We start from the raw sequence: 26,787 nt of genomic DNA on the forward strand, positions 1-26,787 counted from the left end.
TGCAATATGCAAATGCAAGTTGGAGTAGCAAGAAAATGATCAATCATGTAGTGCGACTTAATATAGTAAAAAGTTAATTTTCTTATTAAGGCATGTCCTTATTCCACTTGTCTCACAAACATTTGCTAATGATTTTCATTATTTATAAATTATAAGAACTTCTTAGAATTAATATTGTATAATTAAGATCAGTAAAACAATTCCGAAACTAAAACCTGTCCTGTGAGGGAACAGCTGTTTAGCTGATTAGCAAACATAAATTCTAACAATAAACATATTTCACAGACACATCACAACATTAAATGCAACTATAAATGGATACAAATGATTTTATGGTGTTGTGTAATGATATTTACAAAACAGCTTTAGTAATTTGTTTCGGTATATAAGGAATAAAACACTTCACGATGATATGTTATTGAACAATAATCAAGCTATAGTAATAGCATACTGTCTTCAACAAGCCCATGTTTCTGTCCCTGAAAACTTTGGGATTATGCCTTAGTCATACTGTAGGTGATGGTGGAATAGGTTGGGTGAGTGAAAAACCTACTGTACACACAGTTCAGTTCTTATTACTAACCGTATTAATGGGTGAATTTATTTGGGTTGGTCAGTGTACACGGAACAGTTCTGACTGTAAGGCAGAAGTAGCTCAGGATGTTTAGTATTTATAAGAATTGGGAAGTGCAGAGATGTGCCTATAATACAATGGGATATATTTATCTTGTTTTGTCATGTTCCTACTTTCTGGTATTACCATGCTAAAGGTGGTATTAAAAATTTCCCTTTTCTACACAATGGCTATTTAAATGAGATTTGTTAATGAAACCTAAACACAAGTGTTTATTGAATTAGTTGGTTATTTGTACATTGCTTTGTCTTTGACAGGTTCCGATTGTTAACGCAAAGAAAAGTATGAATATTGGTATTCTTCTGAAGCAGTTTAAAAGGTGAGGTTTTGGACAGATCATACTTGCTTGCTTATAATTTCCTGGAGAAGCATGTTTCAGTCATACATTGTCCCTCACACTTTTCTTTAGGGGGAAAGTTTAACTGAACACTGATACATTGTTTTTCTCATAGGTAATTTTTCTTTACACTCGGCTTACACGTAATTAGAAATGAACCATCAGGGGTTTTTCCACATATATCAAAAATTCTGAGAAATTGCTTTTAATTTGAGTTTATTGCTTTGAGGTCTGAAATAGTAAATATATTCTAAAATAAGGAAAACTGTTGTCTCAGTCCATTGTACTGATACGTTCAGCAGCACAACCTGGGGTTTATTTAACCTCAAATACTATAGAAAATGGAAATTCATGCATGTGCACAAGCACATATCCAATGTGAGTGCCTTTAATTTGACTAAAGGTTGAGGTAATCATTATGCCAACTGAATGGAGTCATTATCTTAAGAGATTAAATTAATAAACTAATAACAATGACACTAACTGAAATTTCCAACCTTCCATTAATAGTTTTTCAGGTTTCTGCATTTTCTCAAACTCAAAGGCTGCTAAGAGCAACTGATGCTAATGATAAATATTTCTAGGTGACCGTGTTAATGTTGTAACATCACACTACCACTCTACAAGCTAAAATTTCAACTCTTTAAATATTGCTCTCTGCCCAACAATATATTCAAATTTAAACAAACATTTTCTAATAATAATTAGCATGGCAGCATAGCTTTAAATTACTATTTTTTTCATGTGAGGCAATGCATTATGCAGCTCTGCTTTGTAGCCTGTTGTGGGTGGCCGTTTATTACCAAAAACGTTTCTGCCAGTTTCTGTTTCTTCCCTATTTTCTGTTAGTATAGTGGAAGTCGTACTACAGAATGGAAAGCTGTGAGTTTGAAATTCAGTACCACCAAGCTTGGCCTTTAACGCTCCATTGCTCAATTGTATAAATTAGATAAGTGCCTTCAGCCAAATGCCGTAAATGTAAGTGAATCGGTGAGCAGGATATGTGGTTTTGGAATTTAAGACTTGAGCAACTTCTGTTTACTCAGTCCTACAGAAGAATGTTTCCAATCACAGGGTTCTGTTTGTGCTTTGGCTCCCCCTACAGGCCAATTGCGGACATTGTTACGGGCATCAGGGAGGGAAACATGCGATTCACTGCTGACAGACTGAGAGAGCTGTCCAAGCTGCTGCCTGATGATGTAGAGGTACATTGTACAGCTTGTAGAGCTGTGGAGCTTAAAACGCATATTATATCCCTCATGTAATCACTTGCACTTGCCTAGACACACGTTATAGGTGGACAGAATGGAAAATGTTAATTTTTTTTTTTAAAAATTCAGTTTTTCAAGTTTAGGTTATATGTTCAGTTCAAAATGTTCCTGGCATTATTCTGTTTTACTTTTTGGTGAATTTGACCAAGTGTAAATTCTGAAAAAGTGGAACAATCCTATGGAAGTCTTTAACCTTTTTTCTTTAAAATGTCTTTAACCTCCCAAATCACCCTTTTCTATCTTTTTCTGTCAGTGTTTTTCTTGCAGTTGCTGTACATATAAAAATGTATACTTTGGTCTTCTCACTGGCTTTATGATAAAAAGAAATAAACTGAATTTTGCAGGTAAAGAAGCTGTTGTCATTCCACGGAGATGCGTCTCAGCTTGCAGAGGCAGACCGCTTTTTCCTGATGCTGGTTAAAGTTCCCGGGTGAGTGTAACGACTTTGAAATTGAAGAAGGACGAATCGGATCAGTAACTGATTTCATTATATTTAAGCATGTGTTTTTGGAGGTGATTAATTGTGACTCAATATATGGTTTGCTGATCTGGCTTCCTTCTTGCAGTTATTAGGATATAAAAGCCCTTCGTGTCAGGCGTCCAGTGATGTGGGTCAGTGTGAGTTGTTGATAGATTCTCTGCTTGCAGATATGAACAAAGACTGAAAAGCCTGCTCCTCCAGGAGGAGTTCATGCCCTTTGTAGCGGAGATGAGAAAATCCATTTGCATCATGACTGCAGCAGCTAATGGTAGCATACTCCTTTTTTTTTTTTCCCCCCCCAGTGTATTATACATAATTTTTATATTAGATTTTTTTCATATGATATTTTTTTCATATCCTCTTGATACTTTCAAGCTTAAAAATAAAATCTCTGTATTCTGTAGAAGTGTAGCTTTTATAACTAGTCTCTTCTCAACTCAAATCCTATCTTCAAAATATAGAATAGGTTTGCCATTGCTTTTGATACCATCTGATTTTATTGAATATTATTCTCATCATTTTATTGATACCTGACAAACCTTTCTGTCTTCATTTCACAGAGCTGCTGGCATGTGATGATCTACACTCTATAATCAGACTGGTGCTTAAAGCTGGAAACTACATGAATGCTGTGAGTTTATATACATGTATATATTTTTAAATTATTAGTATCGCCTTGTAGTCTTTAAAACAACACGATTTCAGTTGAAAACCATGGATTCCTCCAAGCTGCAGGAATGTAACACAATGCAGAAATAAAGGCAGAATCTTTGTTAAAAATGATGTTTAGGTACATTGTGCCTGTTGGGGGGGATTTCAATGGTTGTCATGGGATGTGATTTACACTACCATTCAGAAATTTGGGATCACCTGGAAATCCAGATACTAAACTAACACAAAGAAGGCCACTTTTATTGCTCTCTTAATCAGTATAACAGTTTTCAGCCCTGCAGCACAATTTCAAAAGGGTTTTCTAAGAATCTGTTAGCCTTAACTTGGATCAGCAAACATAAATGAGACTGAAACAGAGGACTGATGGTTGCTGATAATGGGCCTGTGTCTGACATGTAGACATCTCAGCTCTCTTCAATGTAGACCATGTCTTTTTTTAAAAATCATTCGATTCATTTCAGGATTTTGAAATGGATGAAAATGGGTTCTTCTTTGGAAATCATGGAAATTTCCAAGTGATCCCAAACTCTTGAACGGCAGTGTACAACAAGAAAACATTCCCTAAGATGTCCCCACTGGACTGATTGTGTGATTCTGAGATGACTTTTTGCATAATATTGTCGCTTGTGTGTTACTAGTACTTTTTTTTAGTAATTAGTGACTCTTCTGATCTACAATCCTATGTTTATCTAAAAGATTGCTGTAAACTGGAAGTTTTATGCTTCGTGTGGCATAAATTCGGAACAGGGTAATGAGTGAAAAGCCTGAGACACGCACTGTCTGTAACTTACTCTGAGGTCATCTCTGAGGTCATCCACCTTGAATACTAACTGATAAAACAGGCAGATTGGTGTTTGTGCCCTATAAGCAGCTGTTACAATATATAAGCTTGTGTGAGTGTTTCACCAGAGAGACTTTCACCTGAACTAATTATAGATCCCGAACTTAATGTTTTTTATTATTTTTTTTTTAAAGCAGCTTCTTATCCAGGCTACTTACATTTGTCAAATATGCACAATGGAACAGACTAAATTCTGCCACTTAATATAGAGATTATGCATCAGCTAAATCCCACTGGTGCAATAATCTGCTGGTATTCAAACAGCAGTCAAGGTAATGCAGGAAACCGTTAAACAAACTTGTACAGCTGGACCAACTGTTTTTAAAAAAAAAAAAGACAATTCATTTTAGATGCTGCGAAAGATATTTAATGTGACAATGTGTTTCTGTCTGGATTTGTTCAGGATGGCTATGCTGGTCGTGCACTAGGTTTCAGAATGACCTCTCTCTTGAGGCTTGTGGACACCAAGGCTAACAAACCTGGCATGAACCTTATGCACTACGTAGCTATGGTAGTACATCCACACTGAAATAAACATACTTTTTATCTTAAAATACGCTTCAGTAGATTTGTATGTTTACGCGTTCTCCTGGATCATCTCTCAACCTCAGCAAGCGCAGCAGATTGATGGCGCTTTATTAAAGTTTACAGAACAGCTTCAACACATTGGAGAAGCATCAAGGTAACTAATATGAAGTCATTTCTCAATTTACAAATAAGCTAGAACTCTCAACAAGCTCTGCATCTATGTATGTTTTTATTCTCAGAATACAAAAACAGGAAGTAGAAATGGACTTTAAGAGAGAAATGATAAAAACGCAAGAAGCAAAGGCTCATGCCAGCAAGCAGCCTGATCTGCAACATCAGGTGGAGGAGTTTCTTCAAGTGAGTCTACACTGTGGTCACTTTACTGGTCTGATGTAAAACCTGAGATCATTGTTGTGATCAGTTTTTATTATTCATGTAGATGGCCACAAGTCAGCTAGCAGACATGGAGGCCTCTCTAAGGGAGCTGGATTCACTTATTCACTCAGTGGCTGAGTATTTCTGTGAAGACCCTGCTACCTTTAAACTGGAGGAATGCTGCTCAATCTTCCACTCTTTCTGTGAGAAGTTTGAGAGAGCTGTATTGGTAGGTATTGTAACACTTTTAAAACAAATCTATATGTTCATCTAAAAACAATCACCGAAAAGGAAATTTGTGGTTCACAGTTATTTTATAATATTAATGATTTAAATATTTCTATCTATAATTGTTGTATATGAATCAGCTTTGTTGCTGTAGCTATTAACACCATCTATATCTTCTGAATCGCACTACCAGCTACACCACGTTATACGTTGAATTTTACTAGCAGGATTAATGTGATGCATGGATGACATGACTCAGGAACACACAGGGTTGTAGACAGCTATATAACAACCCTGTTCTCCCCACACACAGTCGCCTACTTTGTGTCTGTAATAATGCACTTAACTAGTTAACTAGCTTGCTGTATTTTTCTTAGATTGTGTAGCTGCTTGGTTCAGATTTTTTGCACTTTAGTTTTGCATTGACACACATTGCTGTTCTCATGCATAGAAGAGTTTAATTATACTTTGCATTTATAACTCCACCTAATATTCAACAATCATTGATGTAACATTCAAAATGAAATAAAAGGTAACACAGCAGATCCAATGCAATGTTTCATATTCACATAGGGTAAACTTGCACTTTGTATGAAAGCCTAACTTAAAGTTAAAATGCTTTCTATTTTCTTCTAACTGGAATTTTTTTGAGAAACCGTTTTGTAAAGGGAAGGAAGGAAAAAAAAAAAAGGAAGAAATTAATGGATAGAGTTAAAGTGAGCGAACGTCTTGTTGTAAATGTACAGTATGTAATTATAAAAAATGTGAAATATAAGGAACATTAAATCTACAGTATGTATGAAATCATTATGCTAAGTGCTACATTACACAGAATGCACTCTATTTGATATAAGATGAAAATGAATAGACCAGGGCTATTCAATTGGTGGTAACGTTCCTAGTGTGAAAAAGATCATTATAATAAATGTAGTTTAATCGGACAATGGACCCTACAGTTACAGTAGTGACGTGTGTGTTTCATTCAGCACAAGCCATAGTCACTACACAGAGCAGGAGTCACGTGACGGTAGGCCTTCAGTGTTTTTTTTTTTCACAAAAATCTGGAAAATTTGCAAAACATTAACATTCTACTAGCTTTACTTACACGTGCAAATCATCATTTTCACATACACGTCATTAAAAAGAGTAATTACACATCCCTCACAGCACCTGCACCACTGTGTGTGTGAACTGCACTGACAGCATGTACGTCCGATTTCACCGCTCTTGCTAAATCTAAAAAATGTCATGTCTCATTAGAAGGCAACCTAAATGTTTGCTAATTATTGAGATGGCTGGTAGTTTAAATAGGCATACTAAAATAATTTATTTAGACAAAAAATACCATGAAACAATGCTATTTTCCATATTGTGAACTTAAGTCTCAGTTAAGTCTCAGACTTAAGTCTCACTGATGTTGTCGTAATTGTGATGCAGTTTCAAAATACAACAGGAGCATGCTTAAATATAAGGGGAAAAAGCTTCCATTGGTGTCTTCTGGTGAAAAATTCGTCATATTTCAAGCCAGATCTTTTCGGCCACCTCATTTGGGATACTTTTCATGTATAATAATAATACTAATAACTAATAATAATGTTATGTGTTGAACAGGAAAATACAGAACGAGAGGCAGTGGAGAGGCGCCGGAGGCAGCAGAGGGAGAGAGAAACGCTGAGCCGGGTAGCCAAGCGGCGTACGATTGCCTCCTGCTCTAGGCAAAGCACAGAACACGAAGCCCTGGAATCAGTCCTCACCAACTTCCTCAGCACTCATTCTTCCCGCAGAAGACAACCCTCATCCAACAGACAAAGTCCAACAAAGATGGCAGACAAAAACAACCCACTGGCCGAGAGGACTTGTATAGCTCTGGAAAGTTCTGTTAATATTGGCAGAAAGGATGAATGCAAATCACTTCAAGAGCAGGAGCAGAGCTTCCAGATAACCCTTGAAATTCCTGCCCAGACTGAACAAAACAAGATTGTACATACTGAGGAGCAGGGCATGTGTTGTATTATAGCCCCGAACAGCCCTGAAAAGGTCGAAATTGTTGACTCTAATCCTGAAAATCAGAAAGAGAAAAGCTTAAACAGAGAGCAAATCTGCTGTGATGTGGATGTTCCGTGTACTCCAACTGGTCCGAAAAGAGCACCATGCATAGAAGACAAAGCAACACCAAAGAGCAGCCAAACAAACCGTCACAGGAGCATACTTGTAAGACAATATGCTGGAGAGGAGGATGAGAAGCAGAAGAAGAATGAAGAGGCAGATCACGTGCAGGAGGATTCCCATAAGGATCCACTCCAAATTAGGTGCCCAGTTATAGATCCCATAGAGCACCCACATGTTCCAGATGTTTCCTCGCCTCATCATAGAGGAATAAAAGAGGTGGATTTGGCCCTTCAGAATGGCTTTGGATCACCTTGGACTGTTCTCAGTCCTCACGTCTCGCCCTCGTGCATGCGACACCGCAGGCATTCTTTTAGTTCCCTTAAAGATGAAGAATCAGAGGATGGAGTGTGGGCACTTCCTGATACGCCATCAAAAGGCCCTCTTTTTGCGCACGTGTGCAGGTCATATGAGCACAGCGTGTCAACCTCTGTGATTAGTAGTGTGGGTATTAGAGATTCCCCATTAACAGGCACATCAATGCAAGGAAATCTGTTAAGGTCTGCATCAGTGGGTGAAAATCCAGAATCCATACCGAGCTTTCGTTTCAGAACTTTCTTCCCAAGACGCCACGGACGAGAACTCCGGAGACAAGAGCCGTCTTCTCTGATGTCCTTCTTCCAGCGATTTGGGGAGAGAGGACGGCCTGCTTCTTTAGGAGACTCATGCAGAGCAGATACTTGAATCTTTACTCTGTTTTAATTTATGTGCATGGTTTTAATTATTAATCCCCTAGTTTTTTATTATTTATTTTTTTTTTAAATATACAAAGATTTAGCATTGTGTGCTCACGCATTACACAATGAACACTGTAACCCAAGACAAATATGGACTTGTTTTGGAGTGTTTTCATTGTGAGCCTTGATCGAACTTTGTCTACAAAAATGTTGATTTATTTATTTGTATTTTTTCATCATCTTTATCCTAAGTGTTTTTAGCGGTGTGGTTTTAATGCACTTTAAGATTCCTGCTGAGGTCCATCCTCAACACTTCCAAACACTTGCTCAGTTTTCATGTTTGTTTTGTAGTTTTTAATATAATAAAGTGTGGCATTCCACCCTAATATTCAAAGGTGTATATTTTTCTTTTAAAAAAAAGTGCTATGTAAAATTTGCAGGTAGGATTGTCGTATTCGGGATGAAAAGTGGTTCAATCCCTTGCCACCTTAATGGCATTCTGGATGAAGTTATGCCTTTAAATGTAATTGTAAATGTGAGATGGTGATCTTTTATGAACACTTTTTAGGACTTTGTCCTCTAAATCTAGTGATTATCTTTTTCTCCAGTATTTATACTGTTTCATAGCTGTATGATGTTTCTTTTGATTTGCCTTCTATCTTTTTTTGTATTTTCTCATCTTTTCATTGCTGTTGTTAGCTTGAAACAGAGTGTCCAGTTGCCTTGGTGATGGAGGTGTTTACAGCGTGATCTCATTCGCCTAGTGGTGCAGTGAAATAATAGCCTTTTAGAAAAAAGTGGCCGCACACAGACTCGTCATTCATTAGTGTTCGGTGCCTATTCTTTCCTAAAGCAGCTACAGACTAGTGCACTTTTAGTGAAGAGCTGAAGATAAAGTTCATTTTGTTAAAGACTTACTGAAAATCTAGCCATGGAGAGATTTGTTTGTTTACTGTAAATAGACAGGATCTGTACGTGTCTTTGAAAGGAGAGCTGGAAAGTACCAAAGTTCACTAAGAGCTGGAAAATACCAAAGTTCAACTGACCATAATTCTGGAACTCTCTTTTAGAAAGTGTCTTGTTCTGAGTTGTGTGTGCACGTGTGCATCAGGGGGTGGAGGCAGACATGAGAAACTTGAGCTACATCAGAGAGGACGAAACTTGAGCCAGAGGAATCACTTGAAAAAGGTGACTTGGAGGACTTTTAAGGAAGGACTATGAGCACCTTTTTGCTAAAATAATTCTGAATGTACTACCTGCTATAATTAAAGGTAAGTAAATTGTTTAACATTTTGAATTAAATTATTGAATTTAATTATTTATCTTTTTAAGAGATCATTATCTGTGTATACTTGAAACTGTTATGCAATGTTGAGGTAAAGAGAACAAGCTGAGAAGAAAGCGAGTAGGATGTTTTTGAAAGAAATACAGCTAAGAAACAACTTGGAGATAAAGGGCTAGAGAAAGAGGGCTAATTCATTCTAACGGTTATTCAAACTGTAATTTCTTGACTGTTTATTAAATCACTGTAACATATTCATACTAAAATATAAAATGAAATGTATAACATTTTCTTAAATAATAATGTATTGCTAAAACATTGCAGCACTAAAATGGTGAGTGCAGAATCCCAACGTATGACGTCCTTCATTTCAAAAGTCCACACACAACACATACTGTACACTCTGGGGGCTACAGCACCTGACTGCTCGTCTAAGAAAGGAGAGTTTTATTGTAGCAGACTGGAGCGTAACTGACCCACTTGGCAAGCAGCGATATGTCCCTGTACTGGCTGTTTATTGTGTTGGAGCTCCATGACTTTTATACTGTACTTTAAATATAACCATCTCTGCTTTTTAAGTCTGCAAGTCATGTTAAATGTAGTTTGTACTTTTTCTTTCACTGAAAGTAATTGTTTATACTTGGGGTCCAAACTGTTACTTCATGTTCGTCTTCTATTGATGCACAATGATGTAGCACATCTTTATTTGGCAATATTCATTAATTCTTCCTTGCAAAAATGCTCCAAATTGACAAACTCATATACTGTATTTCCCCAGGTTTTCAGTGTATTCAAGATTTAGATCTTAGACTGGTCCATTTCAAAACATTGTTTTGTTTACTTGGATTTGTGCTTTTGGGATGCAATCATTTTAGAAGATTAATTTTAATCTTTAATTAACTTTAATCTTTTGTTGTCTGCTGTTCTGCAGGTTTTGAAGTGAAATAGATTTAGTACTATATTAATCAGAGAGACATCCCAATAGCGTTTCACCATGAGTATGGCGTTCTTTGGGTGATGAGATTATTTGTCAGCCTTTTAGAATGATGCCTTATAACACATTTTGCCACATGGTTTAAGGCGATTTAGATGGTGGTTAAGAACGTTGGTTTAGCCACCCTAACCATTAGCCCATACCTTACAGAAGATAACATCGAAGACATGCCTAGAATATCATATTGATTGTGTTGACCAGTATTTAGTCATTTAATGTTACTGTAGGTTTTTTGAAAGCACTTCCAGTTAAATCACTATGTTGGCCCATTTTCTCAACCTTTTTTTTGTTGAAAACCTTCAGTTTTTATGGTATGTCTAAAATATAGTGTGTATATATAGGCTGTGTTCTATCAGATCAAAATTAAACCACTCACAGCTGTATGTGACCTTGAGTACTTGAGCTGAGTTTGAATTTGATTGCTTTATTATGAGCACAGTCACAGGCCACGTTATAGTGTGTGTGGACACTTATATAAGCAGGGAATTGTAACATTATTTTGTCCTTTTTCTACCCCTAAAATTTTAGTTTACTATTTCAAAAGTTCTAAAATGATTTTTCTTTATCATTTGTCACACAGCAAAATGTCCAATGTTTACAGGATTGTGTAGACTTATATCCACTGTATTCCTTGTTCAAGCAGAGTTCATGGTGTCCTTTTGTTTACTGCTTATGCATGGCCTAGCCAAAACTCTTCTCTTTTACATCAGCATGTCAACCTTAACCGGATGAACTAATAATTCCTCATCTACATGATGCCTTATGACAGATTTTGCCACATGGTTTAAGGTGATTGGTTTAGAACGTTGGTTTAGCCACCCTAACCCTTAGCCCAGACCTTACAGAGGACAACATCGAAGACATGCCTAGAATATCATATTGATTGTGTTGACCAGTGTTTAGTCATTTAATCTTACCTTTTTTTTTCCTTGGAAGCCTCGCTGAGGATTTTTGCGGCACTTCCAGTAAAATCACTATGTTGGCCCATTATCTCTACCTTTTTTTTTGTTGAAGACCACCAAATATGAGGAAATATGAGGAAAAGCTTTGCATTCAGAATGTGGCACAGTAGCATTACAGATATTTTTTACAAGCAATCTGATTGCAAATAGAATAATTTAGGCTTATGACTTTTACTATGATCAAAGCATCATATTCACGTTTTGAGGGAATCACATTAACTAGAAAACTAGAAAGAGTCTAACTGTTTTTGCAACCAGATGTATTCCGAACTTAAATAAATATTATTATTATTTTTTTTACTTTTGATGAAATGTTACAGACTTCAATTTTGTCAAAAAAGGATTAATAGTAATCCTTATTTATATTATATTATATTATATATTATATACATTATATGTATAATTTTATTTATATATATATATATATATATATATATATATATATATATATATATATATTATTTTTTTTATTTTTTTTCAAACCCTCTTCTGAGAATTCACTCTCACCATGTCTGATAAATGTTCTCATTCTTCACCCAAACATTTCTTTTGTTTCTCAATACAAACCTTGTGCTCGTTAATGAGTTTGTTTAATTTTTACTTTGGGGAGATCTGACTTTAACAATGAAACTGATTTGTAGCAAATGCTACCATAACATAAATCATTGTAGTACTTCAGATAGTTTTTGTATAGGAAATGCAGCTGTGGTGGCTTGAGTACTTGTCTTATTATTACTGTTTTTGAAGTTCTGACCAAATCTCTTTGTAATCTCTTTTGCACACAGGTCACTGCAGGAACTTTAAGGTTTCTAAAGGATCATAATGGTTTGGTAAGTTGTACTTTAAAAAAAATGTGTTACTGTCTGAGCAGAGTTCTCTCTGTGTCTCTCTGTATGACCCTCTGTCTGAATCTGTGTGTGTGTTGCCCTGTGATTGAATTGCATCACATTCTGGCTGTATTCCTTCACTCTACCAAGTGTAGATTTTCTGGGAAAGGACCTGGAGACTTGGATCCACTAAGACCTGATAAGGATAAAATGATTGACAGATTATTGGGGAAATAAACTTTATTTATGTCTTAAGATCTGGGCTACCAGTGCCAACCTAATTCATTTTGAATGACCATTTAGCTAAAGAAACACAATTCAGAATTTTCAGTAGTGCACTACAAAGTGATTAGTGAAGTCTGCAGGTCACTTTTCATAGGTTCATAGCTCGGCAACCTGTTAATGTACTGTAACCTGTAGAGAAAAAGCTAAATGAACCTGGAAGCAACAGAGAATGAAGTGCAAGCATGAGCCAAGCCAAAAAAGTGGTTTTATGAAAACATTTCCTAAAAGCATTTGTCATTTTCTGTTAACATGATTTGTTATGTAAGGATTTGTTGCTTTTTTGTTGAGTTTTACACTTCCATATTTTTACACTTCCACATTTTTACTATAATGTTATATGATGTAATGATTCTCACTTTTGTTCAAAACTTGTTTTCTGTAACAAATCATAGGTTTATTGACACTTGTTACATTTCCACCTCTGTCACAATGACTTTATCAGGGACTCAGATGGCAAATGATGCACACAAATGGAATAAAAAAAAACTATGTTCTTAGACGAATATAAGACTGTGACGAGCTGTTCTTGGAAAATAAGTTTCCCTCTACAAATATTTTCCTACAACATACTTTGTAATGTTTTATTATTTTATACCTGTTCACAGCTTCACAGTTCTCAAATTTTCTATTGGGCTTTATTGATATTTATTCTGGGCTTTGGTAAAAAAATCGTTAATTAAATGTGTGGCTGTGTTGCCAGTCTTTACAGTCAGTGTTCTCAACCTTTAGCAACATGATTGTCAGTTTAATTTATGCTAATTTATGCCTACTTATTTTCAGATCTAGATTGAAAACACATTAGTTAATGCAGAAGTATTTAGTTAACATTTAAATAAGCATTATTTATGGTGGATTTGGAAGTTAATGGATTGTTGGTGATGATTAATGCAGTGAATAATGGTGATTAGGGAAGCAGTACGCTTGGCCTGACATTAGTGTTGAGTATACTTGATGTTTGCTCGGGTGCAGGATGATCACTCTGAAATCTTTACATTATTCCACAGAACTAGATCTATAAAAGCCAACAGAACAAAGTTATTGTCTTGATTTTCTTTCAGGACTGTTGTGGAACTCAACCTTACAGATCAATGTGCAGGACTTGGACTGGAAATGTCATAGAAGAAACAAGAAGAAACTAAGTTAACAGAGATTTAAAAAAAAACAATCTTCTGTTTCGTGGTGTTTTGTTTGTCTAGATAGGAGGCAGTAATGTGTTGCACTTTTGTGTTGCTTTTGTGAGAATGGATTCGTTTGGATTGTTGCTTGTCGTTCTGTGGTAGATATGGCGTAACATTCCAGGAGTGTATAAAATCTGCTCTTTTAGCATGAGCTTGCTGCTGCCTGCAAAGCAACAGAGGCGGTAAATGGGAGAAAACAGGAAGGAGGAGTGAAAGGGGAGGGACGTGAGATGAGCAGCCGCCTGAGCTCTGCTGCACTGGATGCAGTCTCTATGGCAACATACTTTGCTCATGCAATGAAATCCAGGCATGAGTCTATGCTCCGCCCACTTTCTTGTATCCCTGCACCATCTTCCATGCTTACTCTTCATTGGCAAAGCCTTGCACTCTGCTCTCATACTGTTTGTTCCTCTCTGCTTATTCTGTAAAGCCCTGCTCAATTCTTTCCACTTTAGATACAGGGGTTATTTTTAGCTAGTCTAGTCTTTCAAACATCTCGTTATCTTTGAGCCACGCTGCAGCTCGTGTACTCTGGGTGATCTCTATATCTCTTACAATTCCTTATTTTCCAATCCCTTCTTCAGAAGTCCGAGTATGCATGCTAATAAGCAAGCCACCCCCTTCGAGGGCAACTGCAAACAAAAGCGTCTTTCACAATGTGGCTCACATGATATTCAATGCCGTCAGCTTTCGTCATACAATGAGAGCCATTGAAGTATCAGGGAATGAGTTGTGCAAGTGTTCCTTATCTCTCATACCTGGCTTTTCTTTATCTGTTATTGGTAAAGAATTGACCTGCTTGTTTGTGTTGCAGTAGAACACTGACAGAGTTCTGTATAGTGCAGTATTGTTTGCTAGTAGAAGATGAGCACCATAACCCCTCCTCTCCAGTCTCTTAGTATGCCTCTGCCATTATGGTTTCTCTGCACCTTGTGTCTGCTTTCCACACCCCTCCTCACTTCCTCAGAGCCAGTATACAGCCATCACTCACACTCCCTCCCTCTCTCTCTCTCTCTCTCTCTCTCTCTCTCGCTCGCTCACACACACTCACGCTTGCTCACACCCTTCTGCTTGCTTCCCTCTCCGCTCCTCTTCTCACAAGCTCCTCTTTTTTTCCTCTCCTCTTTTTATTACTTGCTACTTTGGTTAAGCTTTTGAAATCTTCCTGGGATGTGGATGTGTAAGGATGGACCGAACTCCATTCATGTTTGGAAGCCTTTGCTGATGCTGCCCTAATCTCTTTCTCTCTCTCTTTTTTCCCCCCTACTTCCTTGCTGTCTTTCTGCGAACGCTCACGTGAGTCCTGCACTGGGGAGCTCCCCTGGTTTCTCATATTTTTGTACCACTATGCAGTTATCAGTCTGTCCTTTTTTTTCTTTTTCTTTTTTGCTCTCTTATCTCTTCCTCCAGTTTACTAACCCTGTATTTTAACTGTATTGAATTGAGATGAATAATAAGTGTCTGGCTTCTTAGCATTCAGTCAGCGTGCTTCTCGAATGCACAGGCATAACACACAAGATCCACTTATGTAAGACAACAGAGGGAGAGGAGGTAGAACAGTGGGGTGTGTGTGTGTGTATGATGCAGCGTTCCTCTTCGAAAGCACACCACAATACTCTGGCCTTTGCTTCAATTGTGCATGTAGCGTGTGTGAAATGCTGCCCGTGGATGTTGCCATGTCATCACTGACACCATGTTATTGAGGTAATTATTTTTCTTTGAGCCTGACTGTTGTTAATCACTGTATGACAAATAATTTAAACCTCACTCTGTGCATTTGTTTACATTTCCATGTCTGTGTGTTATATTTTGTATTGCACTCTCTTTCTCTCTGATGCGCATGTGTGATTTTGCATGCGTGTGTGTGATTCAGCTCTGTCTAACCCAGCATAATGCAAAGGGTACTGTCTGTCTCGTCATGGCTTCTGTTCAAGAATAAGAGGTGGTTTGACATGTAGTTTGGCTTCCGAGAATGAATGAATGAATTTATTACTTTTGTTTATTTTTGCCAAAACAACATTTTCACATTCACCCCCTGAAATTTTGTGAATAATATGCACCTTGATCCAAAACCGTTCTCTTTAAACAGTCTTTCAAAGTTTGTGACTTCCCTAAAACTTAACTTTTTGTTTTAGTGGTAAAGTGCTAAAGTTCCTCCGAATGACAGAATTCTGGCACATACTTACTCACTCTAGTTGCAGGTAAAGCTGTGCTTATAAACTTGTGTGTGTGTGTGTGTGTGTGTGTGTGTGTCTGTCCTTTTAGAGAGTTTTGGTGCCAACACATAGGGTTAGGAATCAGACACCTGCCCACTTATCGTGTTGGTAGAGAAGTTATTGCATTGATATGATTAAGGTAGTTTTATTGTAGCTGTTGCTGTGTGTATCTGAGCCTCAGAAACTTAAATCTTAAACCTTAGTAACTTAAGCATGTGAAATTTCAGAGGGAGATATTCAAGCACATGGACAGTAACAGGAATTTGACGGTCACTGAATATTTTGCTCTCTCTTTAATGGTTGGGTAACTTTTTTAAACTTTAACTAGCTCTGAAAATGACACACCCTGTTCCTTTACTGATGTATTAAACTGCATGAATGCTGTGTTATTGTGATGTGATGACAGCAGGAGATCAATGGCTTTAATATGGTACCTTAATCACAGGGGCTGCATTATTCTGAGTCATCTACAGACTGTTTTACGTCTTCAGTGTGTGCTGTGCATGTGTGTTTCTGCAAAACTAGGAGTAGTTCATGACTAAAGCTTGACTACATGACTAAACTAGGACTAGTTCATGACTACAGCACAACTTGTTTCTTCACGTTTTCTTTCTGTTGTTCCTGCATCCGTTGCTGATCGACAAACCCGCACCTTTTTCAGTCTGTTGAGTTTTTTTGAAAACCCAAATAGCATTTAAATTCCATTCATGCTTCCTTGAACCTTGTATGAACCCTGAAGCATGAGTTGTTCATTTACTTATTAAATTATTATTCTAATCATTTGACCTGGATTTTCATAACTTCAACCTGCAGTGTGTAGATGTTTGTGGTTAATCCTTCTCCCTTTACTCACCTGCCATTGTGCAGCCCAATGCCTGAACCTGCCACAGCTGGAGACCGAACAGTTTAGTAATTGGAAGTGGATTCCACCAGTCAATACCGTTAGAGAACTGATAAGGCTCTATTAGCTGAGTGTCACTTATCTCTGAGAATGAAGCAAGAACTGTGAGTTTTGAGGATTGCACCGTGTCCACAAAGGGAATGCAAACAAGGATTTCAGTTGTCTAGAACATATTGTCATACTTGATGCAGTATGAAATCTGGCCGGAATATAGTCACCTGCAGAAATATTGGCACCCTGCAACTAGTGTGTTTAGTATTTAAACACATGCTGAAACATTTTTTCTTTCTCATACCTGTCAAAAACAATTTCTTTGCAATTGCAAAGAATGCAATTTCTTTGCCCATGCATTTCATTAATTAACACTAATTCTCCCTGCTAAGCTCATCACCCAGCTTAATGCTTTAGGTCTGGACAACGACCTGTACGTTTACATACACGACTTTCTGACGGGCAGACAGCAGGTGAAAGAATTACAACTAGTTAAGTTGTTTTTTTCCCCCCATGAAAGTTTTCACAATAAGAGTAGCATCCTTGCAATTCATGCAATACTATACTCCAACTAAATCCTAGCAAACCTTAAACTATTCTGTTACACTGTGATATTACATGCAGTAACACATCTGCTATTGCCTGAGACTTTACATAAGGTGGCAGCATGTAAAATGTGAAACCTATATGTCTTTAGTGCCCTCTAGCAGCTGACTGCGATACAGTTTTCACTGCGATTTCAGATTATATATTCAATCATGTTTCATCAAATGTATTGTGTTCCTTTCAAATGAATGTTTTCTTTGTATTTAGGATCATAATATACGGCTATGTTGAGGAGGATATTAACAGGTAGAACTGACAATATTGTGCCAAATGCACTAACAATGTTTACATGCTTATTAGCAAATGTGTATTTTATGCTTGAATAAACAAATACAGATACTCATAGGAAGTGCAGGTTTCTCCACCACTGATCAGACTAGAGGTTTGTATCAGGACTCTGATCTTTATAAGATGATATGGAAAAAGTTTTTACTTTCATGCAGCGCTAAACTCTGATGCCAGTGAAAAGCTCCTGTACAAAAACACCAGCAACTAGCCACAAAAGTTTAGGCTTTGGATCAGTCATTTCATGGGAAACGAGTACACAGTGATGTGCGCACATTTCTAATTTATAAACAACGATTTAGATTCTAAAATACGTGGATATTATCCACTCTGTAAATCTATCCCATTTTTGCAATATATCTTAAAATAGAAATTATTCGTTTTGTTGTAGATATACTTTCTGTATTTAGACTTTCACTTTGCAATGGTCTTTTTTTTTTAAACACGCCTTGCTCCAAATAATACCATATTTCTGTACAAAAAAAAAACAAACAAAAAAAATAAATGCTTGCATTTATATAGCTGCTGCTCCATCTAACCCACTCAATGTGCACGAGGTGTCCTTCTTCTCTCGGCCTCCACTTCTGATTTAAAACTGAATTCAGATACACTTATAAATATTTGTAGCGTTAACATTTACAGATGCAGATGGTGGCAATAAATTTATAATTAATAAATGTGTAATGCTCTGACATTCAGTATTGAGTATTGAGTATATATTTTAGTTTTGTGTTCTATGATGATGCATATCTAATAGTGATGATATGTAATGACCTGTGATTATTATTTGTACACCATCAAAGTATTTGAACTACCCATTTTGTTATAAAATGCTGTTTTAATTCTAAGTAGTAAAAAGACATGATGTTTGTTTGTTTATTACATTCAAGTCAAATATGATCTACCAGTGCAATGGTACTGATGGTGATGTCTTTTCTTGATAGATGGAAGTTATCTTTCTCATGTACAGTATGTCACACTGAACTGTATCACTCATTTTTGTGATCTTTCTAGATGGTTGTTTCCCATCAGCATTATTGCACAGGATTAATTGGCTGGAGTAATAATGATTAATTCAGACTGAATGAATGTGCATATAACAAACAAGTGTGATACATTTATCTTTTTTTCTTTTTTTTTCTCCTCTAATTTGCTGATTTTCAATTAAAAGCAGTATCAGTTTAGCTCATATATTTAATGCAGAAGTGTATTAAATGGTAGTTCTGCATTCACTGAGGTGGACAAAAAAATCCTGAGGGTGGCGAACAGTCCGTAATTTTTGCATTTCCTTAGTAATTTTCTCTCAAACATGAACCAGGTGGTGATTTTCAAAGTAGGCATGTTGTGTGTTTATGTATGTAGTCAGTAGTATATTTTGCTTTGTCTCATAGTAACGTTTCAAAATCAATTAAAGTGACTAAACTAAGGATTTGTGTCTGTACTTCTGTGTGTGTGCCAGCATGCTTGTGTGTGTGTGTGTTATTTCGGATCTTGTGCTCTGCAGCACCTTATCTAAATGACATTTCTAAGAGCTTTTACCTGCGGCCGCTCTTTGGTCTCGAGTTTTGAGCAGCTTGTTCATTTGTTCTGTTGCTATTTAAATCATATGCACTTCTGTCATTTTGTCTAGCATGTTATAAAAATTGCACTACAAATGTTAGCCTTTGCAGGTTTTTTTTTTTCCCCAAAATTGCGGACTTCATTGCCACTTTCTCAGTGATTGACGTGTTTCAGCAGAGAAAGAGGGAGCAGAAGAAAGGTCATGAGTGATTCAAGCACAGCGTATGTCTTCAGTTTATGTATAGCTGACAGAGCACGGTTAGTTTCTATGCCTTATTCATTAATTCATTATAATATCCCAGCACCGTATGACACTGTGCTCGGTGCTGCTTGCATAGCCCACTGCTCCTTTTCACTGTTTTTCATATTTCATCCTCCTCCTCTGCCATGTTTTCTGAATATAATGCCTCTCTTACTGCAGAAGCTGGATTTCAGCTCTCTTCTTTAGCTCAGACTGTCTGCCCCATGGGAACTCTCCTCTCTTCCTCCATCTCTATTAACATGTGCACAAAACAAATTGCCCAATCACCCACTCATGATTTTTTTAGAATGAGGCCGGTCATGCATAATTCATAAATTAACCTGGCAGCTTTACTGAATATAAGCGACTTGGTGTGCAGGGACAATCATCTGGCCTGCCATCTGCATGGTGACTCAACATGCCCACTGGTAAAAGACAGCTAGCTCACGTGGATTATTTTTGGGAAAAAAAAACAAAAAAAAAAACACCACCACTTCTATAGACATGCAAAGTGCCATTGGGTTCAGAAGGCACATCACAAGTGAGCCAAGCGCCATGCAGTGGTTTCATTTGTTGTCCATGGTGCTGTACTCACACACACACACACAAACACACACACACTCACTTGTACAGCTATTTAAAGGATCTGATTATTTCTGGCTCATATCATCTAAGAATATTTGCACAGTATAGGGGGAAAAGAAGCACAAGCAAAAGTATGTAACTAATTAAAACTAAGTTGGACTAAATACTACACACTGCACAAGCCTGTTAGTTATGTATCTCACCAACATTTTCAGTCACAATATGTTCCATCTTCACCGATCTGAACAAACGATAGATTATTAGCTATTCTGTACCTGTTTCTTACATGATACACTGTCTAAGTGTTTTACTTATTTGCTCACCTGGTGCAATTTTTATAGTGACCTGTAATGAGTATGAATCAACAATGTGTTTGTCACTTAGACTAAGGTCAGTCTCTCTTCTCTCCAGCCCACTCTGCCTGTCCTGAGACACTAATGTTGAGTCAGTTTTCCTCAGCACTTTTGTCATCTTCTTGACAGGTTTACTGTATGTAAAAAGATAAGCCTAAACCCTCTGTCCACGTGGAGAGGAATGGACATGTGTCTTATTTATGAGTTTATAAGCCACAGGGACTTGGCAATGAGTGAATATTTTTTTAATGGACTTAGTATGTAGTGAAACATCACCATAGTTCAGATCCTCATCTCCCATGATAATTACAAAAGACTTTTCAGAAGAATCTGCTTTAATAGAGTTGTGGCTCTTAATCTGAGGATTACATGCAACAACAGAGATCTCATCATCTCAAGCATTCATACATTTTCCTTTGTTACCCGTGTTCATATTTTTTAATGAATCGGATTTGCTTGTATTTAGAGAGAGATCATATGTCTTAATTGTAATCACAAACACATTTTTATGGTCCTGTAATCCCTAGGCTTTCAGGCTGTATCAGTGTTTAATCCTCAGATCCGGCGCCACCCAACAGATATTGCCTGTGACATCACAACTTGCGTAACTTTTATCATTAGTGCAGTCATGGCAGTTGGTTGACTTCTTGAGCTTCTTGACAAAATTGTCATTCGGTCACATACGGTTTCTCACTAGTTTGATTTTGTCCTGCATGGGTATAATGGCTTTTCATGTTTATGCTAATTATTCTGCATTACAGTGAGGATTACAAATGCCTTTATTTGTCCTATAATCGGCTCAGGCCATTTGAAGGAGATGAGGATGGTGCTGCAGGAACTCTGGAAAAAGGATGGAAGCTTACTGTGCGTCCTTAAACTACAGTGCTGAGGTACATATTTAGCCTCACTGGTTTGCCCTGAGATGCTGTATAATGATTTCATGGTTCTCGGTGACGCTTATTTTCCTGGCACAGTGAGCTGTTATCCAGTGCTATTTCTTTCTCATTTCCTTGATCTCTCCAGTTTAAATATTGCATTGGATTTGACACAAATCTCTTGTTTACCAGCTAATAAACTGCTCTGCTTATTATGAAATATTTGTCTGACCAGACATTTTTTGGCCAAACTCTGTCTCTATCCTTTTCCCTTATGCTATCTCACCCCACCCAAGTTTGTAAGCAGGCATTGTTAGCCTGTGAGGCAATCCATGCTTTCAGCAGGCTTCTGTTGACCAACCAATAAGAGAAGAGTCCATGGTAAGAGCACTTGGTGTGTGTTCTGTGTTGGCCAATGGAATAGCCTGTGTGGGTTGTGGCTTAAAATCCAGCCTGGCGTCAGAGCTTTAGTCAGTGTGAGGTGGCTGGAGAAAGAGTGTGTGCAGTGGAGCATGGGGTGGAGAGACTGAGAAAGGGAGGGAGAGAGCGAGAGACACAGAATGAAGGAGAGAAACAGAGGGAGGGTAAAAAGTTTAGAGTTGAGCTTGGGGGGCGTAGGCAGGGACAGAGACCCAGGATCTCATTTTGTTGTTCTGTTTCTGAACTCTGCTGAAACACAGGAAACGGGGATGAAGCCTGCCTGAGATTTCTTCAACTTTTCTGTGTAAGTGTGTGTGTGTGTGTGTGTGTGTCCACAATAGTAGGCAGAGTACAGGACTGAGACTCTGAAGAATGCCATTGTTGTTTGGGACAGCTGTTGCTTTATAGCCTACCTCAGTCACTGCCACTGTAAATACAAATGACGTATTTTTAAAACCTTTTCTTCAATAGAAACCCTCATTTCAACCGTCCTCTTTTTTCTCTCTCTCGCTTTCTATGGCTTTTGTTAGTCTTTCATTCACTAAACCATCTAGGATTGCATTTGTCTAATGTAGATGCTCCTGTGTTGGGACATGCATGTTTTTCGGGGCATGAACTTTACCTTGTTGACGACACTCCTTTTTAATATATGAAGTCTTGTATTAGTTGACCTACTTTTTTTAGACCAGTAAATCCAGATGGATAAAAGTTCAAGCCAAAGCTTATTTCCTACCCGAATATCCTGTTTAACTTACAAATGTCATTCTACACATAAGTTATGATTTGTTTTTGAGTGAGTTTTACAACGGATGACCTGCCTGTAACCTTAATCTCAAACAAATGCAGTACGAAGTGCATGCATGTGACGTTACAGAGTACAATAATGGATCAAATGGTGATAGAATTTGGTTGCTGTTTTTGCTTCATAAACCGTGACAGTATTTTAAGTTAAATCCAGCAGCACTGTGGCACAGCCAGCATGGCCAGTACAATGGCTTTCTTTTTTCTTTTTCCTTTTCAGGAAAGATTGGGATTCACTTTGATTTCAGGTTTACGGATTCTCCTTATGTACCAAGCCACACAACAGTTTAGGAAAAAAACAAACCAATTAACTTATTCCTGAGAATGATGCTGCTAGTGAGTGTATAATCCTGTAACTACTAAACTCAAATATTGGAGCTGTAAGTCGGTGCATAAAAACCATGTAATAAGTGTGTTTAGACTTGAGAGATCTTAAAGTATACACCTCTTCCCATGGTCTATTCTAAAAAGCCATCAAATTAATACATGGCCTCTCTCTCAACTTGGTATCTTATGAATCCCAGCCATCTACTGGGGTGTCTGACCCTGTTTAAGTCTTCTCTAGTGAGTGCCCAGTCTTATTTTAGCCTTGTTGCTTCATCCTGTGAAGAAGGGGTTGTAATGGGGATAATATCAGATGGACCGTTTGAAACCCTTCATTAGTCACATGTTCGTTCTGTTCATCTAAATCTTGCATGACTATTTGTGTGGAAAAATAAGGGCATAGATTCTATTGCAAGTTTGGTCACTGTGACAGATGTTCTGACAGAGATTTTTAGAAAGACTGAGGCATAAATAATAAATCTGCCCATGACCCACTGAGAAATTATTGTAGTGGCCCAAAACGCAGCTCATGCTAATGCTTATGTTAGACCTGCACATCTGGATTTAAATAGAATTGCTTTGTTTAGAATAGGTCTTATAAGGCAATGAGGTCAAAATGATGTGGACAGTTTTGGAGGGTTCTTTATAGATTATTTGTATGGTTAATGGTTCAAGCATGTGGAGGTTCTAACTAAAAGTTTTTTCAATATGAGTATACTAAGTTAATCAGGTTCTACAGATCTTTTCAGATCTTCTCCTTTAAGCAACATGTAGGGTCTTAACCTTATATTTAGAAGCATTTGTTTTATATTGTGCTTCATCTTTTTCTACTACTTTGCCTACTTTCTCAGAGTAGGGAGCAGACATCACCTGCTGACATTGTTGTGCCAGATAAATTTCTGCACGCAGTCTAACATCGGTAAGTCAGGGGTTTCTCAAGTGTTCCTTAGATAGTTAGTAGCTTTAGAGTTTTAAAGGAATTCTACTTGGAGCCTTTTCTCAAAGGATAATCTGCTACATGTACATTTGCAGCATTAAGGGGATGCCATCCAGAGTGACTTACATATGTTCTTTGTGCTCTCTCCTAAACCTATATGCGTATGCTAGTGCACTAGGGAATGCGTTTTGCATGCCACCCAGATTAGATGGAGGTTAGAGCAGCAAAAAAGAAAACAAGTCAAGGGATTAAAAAGGAAAAACGAAAGTGCTAATTCAAAACGAGGAGGAAGTTCAGTCCATAACTTGGATGTCGGTATAGAGGAGAGTCTTGATGCATTTCTTCAATGAGGGTACATTAAGAGGGTACATACTGGGTCCATTTAAGCAATGCTAGATGGGGTGTGATACCTTTCTTAAGGTAGGTGAGTGCTAGTCTGTTTTTGGTTTTTAGGCTAGTGTTTTAAATCTGATTTGGGTAGCTACAGAATGGCAATGGCGGGGATTCAGTGAATGAAAAATGAAAACAAGTGTTGCAGCTACATTCTGAACAGTTACAAAGGTTAGATGGCACAAAGGGACAGCCCTGCCAGGGGTAAGGTACAGTAACATGCACCCGTCTGTCCTCTGTGGACAGAAATGCCCAGATCTTGTTTTTTTTAAAGGTAAAAACTGTTGTTGAATTTTTCCATGGAGCCTAAAAATGTTTATTAGAAAGGGTCATATATTTAACTTTTTATTGTTGACGTTTCCTAAAAGTCCAATAACTATGTCTTCTCCAGAGCCCAGGCTATGTTCTTTTAACATGTGCTGATGTTTATTAACAGAGGTAACTGTGTACTGCTGAAAGTTGGGTAGCATCCTAACACTGCCTTGTCATTTACTTGAATTCATAATTGATAGCATGTTGGGGTAATACTGTAATAAGCTTTATGTGGGATTTTCCTACAAATAGCCTTCTTTAACCTTATGAGAATGTTGCTACAATACCTAAATTGAATACCCCATTAGGTAAATTTTCAATATTTCTTTGATCACTGTGTTTTTTTGCAATTGACTGTAAACTTATAGAGCTTTTGTTTCATCTTTGTCAAGAGCTCTGCACTCTGTGCCTATTCTCATATATTTATTTAATTATATGAATAATTACAATTATAAAATATAGTCTAAGGGACAGAATGATTATATTATTTAATATATTAGGTGGTAAATGCATTTGGGTTATTGTTATGCAATCAGCACTGATTTAATTGTTTGCATTTTTTGTCAAGTGTTTTTTGGTCTTGCTGAAAATGAAAAAAATAAGGCATCAAACTCAGATTAGAGTCCTGAGGGTGGCTTTTCACACAGTTCGAGTAAGAAGGCTGCCTTCAAAAGCTGAAAGTACTGTAATTATTATAATTGTGTTTCTTTTGAATGATTAACCATCTGTCTGTGTTTGTGTTTGAACATGTTTGTGTGCAACAGTTTAAGGTGTGTCGTGGCCCCCAGCCGTGTCTGTGAATGTCTGTCACCATGGCTAAGCGTGAGACTGGCAGCACAAGTCCAGTGGTGCGGCAAATAGACAAGCAGTTCCTGGTCTGCAGCATCTGCCTCGATCACTTCCACAACCCCAAAGTGCTACCCTGCTTACACACCTTCTGCGAACGGTAAACAATTTCACACACACTCCACACACTACTGTAGCAGTAGGTACAGTAAGAGTAACTTGGTAAATGCATGAATATGTGCTGTAAATTCCAAAATAGTTCAGTATTTCATGATGCTGCCCATGGCTGTATGTTTTCTCTTTAAAATTAATTGATGCTTAAAGCTTGAGTACGGAGCTCTCCTTTATTATATTAGGAGGGTGAAGGCGAACGTGTGCTTCCTCTGAGACATGCACAGAACTGATGCACGTGCTTCTTCACAGGGCAGTGTACAGTAACACATTCAGAAACATTTTCCTTGCTATCATGACTAGAGCATGGGATTCCTTCATGGTTGCCATTGCCTAGCCAAACTGACCCAGTGAATGGATCTGGCATGAATGGCTTCTCTCTTTCCCTTGCTTTGGCAGAAAGCCAGAATCTTCCCCTGGTGATATGCCCTTAGCCAGTGTATAGCGCCAGGGCTTCTGACAAACCAAAATAGTCAGAGCCAATGGATAAATATAATCCTTCGTTCTCTGTGTCTCTTACACATCCTTCTTTAATTATACTGACTCGTTATTTTATGTCCTAGCGGTGTCTTCTTTTATATCTTTTTCATATTTCACTTCGATATCACTCCTTCTCTTTGTACATTTCTTTCCCTTACTCCCTCACAGGTGCTTACAGAACTACATCCCACCCCAGTCACTGACGCTGTCGTGTCCAGTGTGCCGACAGACCTCCATCCTGCCCGAAAAAGGTGTAGCAGCACTGCAGAATAACTTTTTTATTACCAATCTCATGGAGGTGCTTCAGAGGGATCCAGGATGTTCTCGTCCTGAGGCGTGCAATGTGCTGGAGTCTGTGAGTGCAGCAGCTGCTGGGAAGCCTCTTTCCTGCCCAAATCATGAGGGCAAGGTAAGCTTCTTACTGATCAACAACTGATATAAAAAAAATATATATGAAACCCCAACATTTTATTATTATTTTATTTTATTTTATTTTATATTTTTTACCTAGCACTTATTTATATATTATAGGGTGTAGCTCGATTAATTTGTAGGAAGCTTACATTACAAGTGACATTGCTGCTTACAAATCTAAATGGAAGATTGTCACTGGTTGAATGAGAATACATCTCGTACATATAAAAGGTGCATCCTTTCATTTCAGCAGGTCTTTGCAAGATTCTTAAGCTTATTAACAAATAAGTTCTATTCTATTAAAAAAGTAAATGCCAGCACCATTGGACATGTGCAACTGACAAGGTGAAAAAGGCAAGTGGAAGCTTCTCATAGCTTTAAACACCAAGAAAGCAGGTTAC

The 26,787-nt window shown here is 37.6% G+C and overlaps 2 protein-coding genes across 6 annotated transcripts in view; both read left to right on the top strand.

The window, feature by feature from the left end:
• The window catches only part of fhdc3 (FH2 domain containing 3), a 10,672-nt gene extending 2,076 nt beyond the window's left edge, over nucleotides 1-8,596 (top strand). For all 3 annotated transcript variants that reach the window (XM_060895892.1, XM_060895890.1, XM_060895891.1), the window contains 10 exons: nucleotides 892-953; nucleotides 2,077-2,176; nucleotides 2,587-2,672; nucleotides 2,891-2,991; nucleotides 3,284-3,354; nucleotides 4,640-4,747; nucleotides 4,848-4,918; nucleotides 5,004-5,121; nucleotides 5,204-5,368; nucleotides 6,979-8,596. In XM_060895892.1, the coding sequence (XP_060751875.1) occupies nucleotides 892-953; nucleotides 2,077-2,176; nucleotides 2,587-2,672; nucleotides 2,891-2,991; nucleotides 3,284-3,354; nucleotides 4,640-4,747; nucleotides 4,848-4,918; nucleotides 5,004-5,121; nucleotides 5,204-5,368; nucleotides 6,979-8,217 (2,121 nt within the window). In that variant the 3' untranslated portion in view covers nucleotides 8,218-8,596. The remainder of the gene's footprint in view (nucleotides 1-891; nucleotides 954-2,076; nucleotides 2,177-2,586; nucleotides 2,673-2,890; nucleotides 2,992-3,283; nucleotides 3,355-4,639; nucleotides 4,748-4,847; nucleotides 4,919-5,003; nucleotides 5,122-5,203; nucleotides 5,369-6,978) is intronic.
• A 714-nt stretch (nucleotides 8,597-9,310) lies between these two features.
• trim3b (tripartite motif containing 3b) overlaps nucleotides 9,311-26,787 on the top strand; it is a 29,372-nt gene continuing 11,895 nt past the window's right edge. For 2 of the 3 annotated variants that reach the window (XM_060896106.1, XM_060896108.1), the window contains exons 1-3: nucleotides 21,823-22,075; nucleotides 25,300-25,481; nucleotides 26,141-26,381. In XM_060896106.1, coding sequence (XP_060752089.1) covers nucleotides 25,336-25,481; nucleotides 26,141-26,381 — 387 coding nt within the window. In that variant the 5' untranslated portion in view covers nucleotides 21,823-22,075; nucleotides 25,300-25,335. Of the gene's footprint in view, nucleotides 9,482-12,233; nucleotides 12,279-21,822; nucleotides 22,076-25,299; nucleotides 25,482-26,140; nucleotides 26,382-26,787 lie in introns of those variants that run through there. The other variant, XM_060896107.1, reaches the window with a different exon arrangement.

Source organism: Tachysurus vachellii, chromosome 20 (assembly GCF_030014155.1).
Source record: "Tachysurus vachellii isolate PV-2020 chromosome 20, HZAU_Pvac_v1, whole genome shotgun sequence".
In the NCBI taxonomy this organism is placed as follows: Eukaryota; Metazoa; Chordata; class Actinopteri; order Siluriformes; family Bagridae; genus Tachysurus; species Tachysurus vachellii.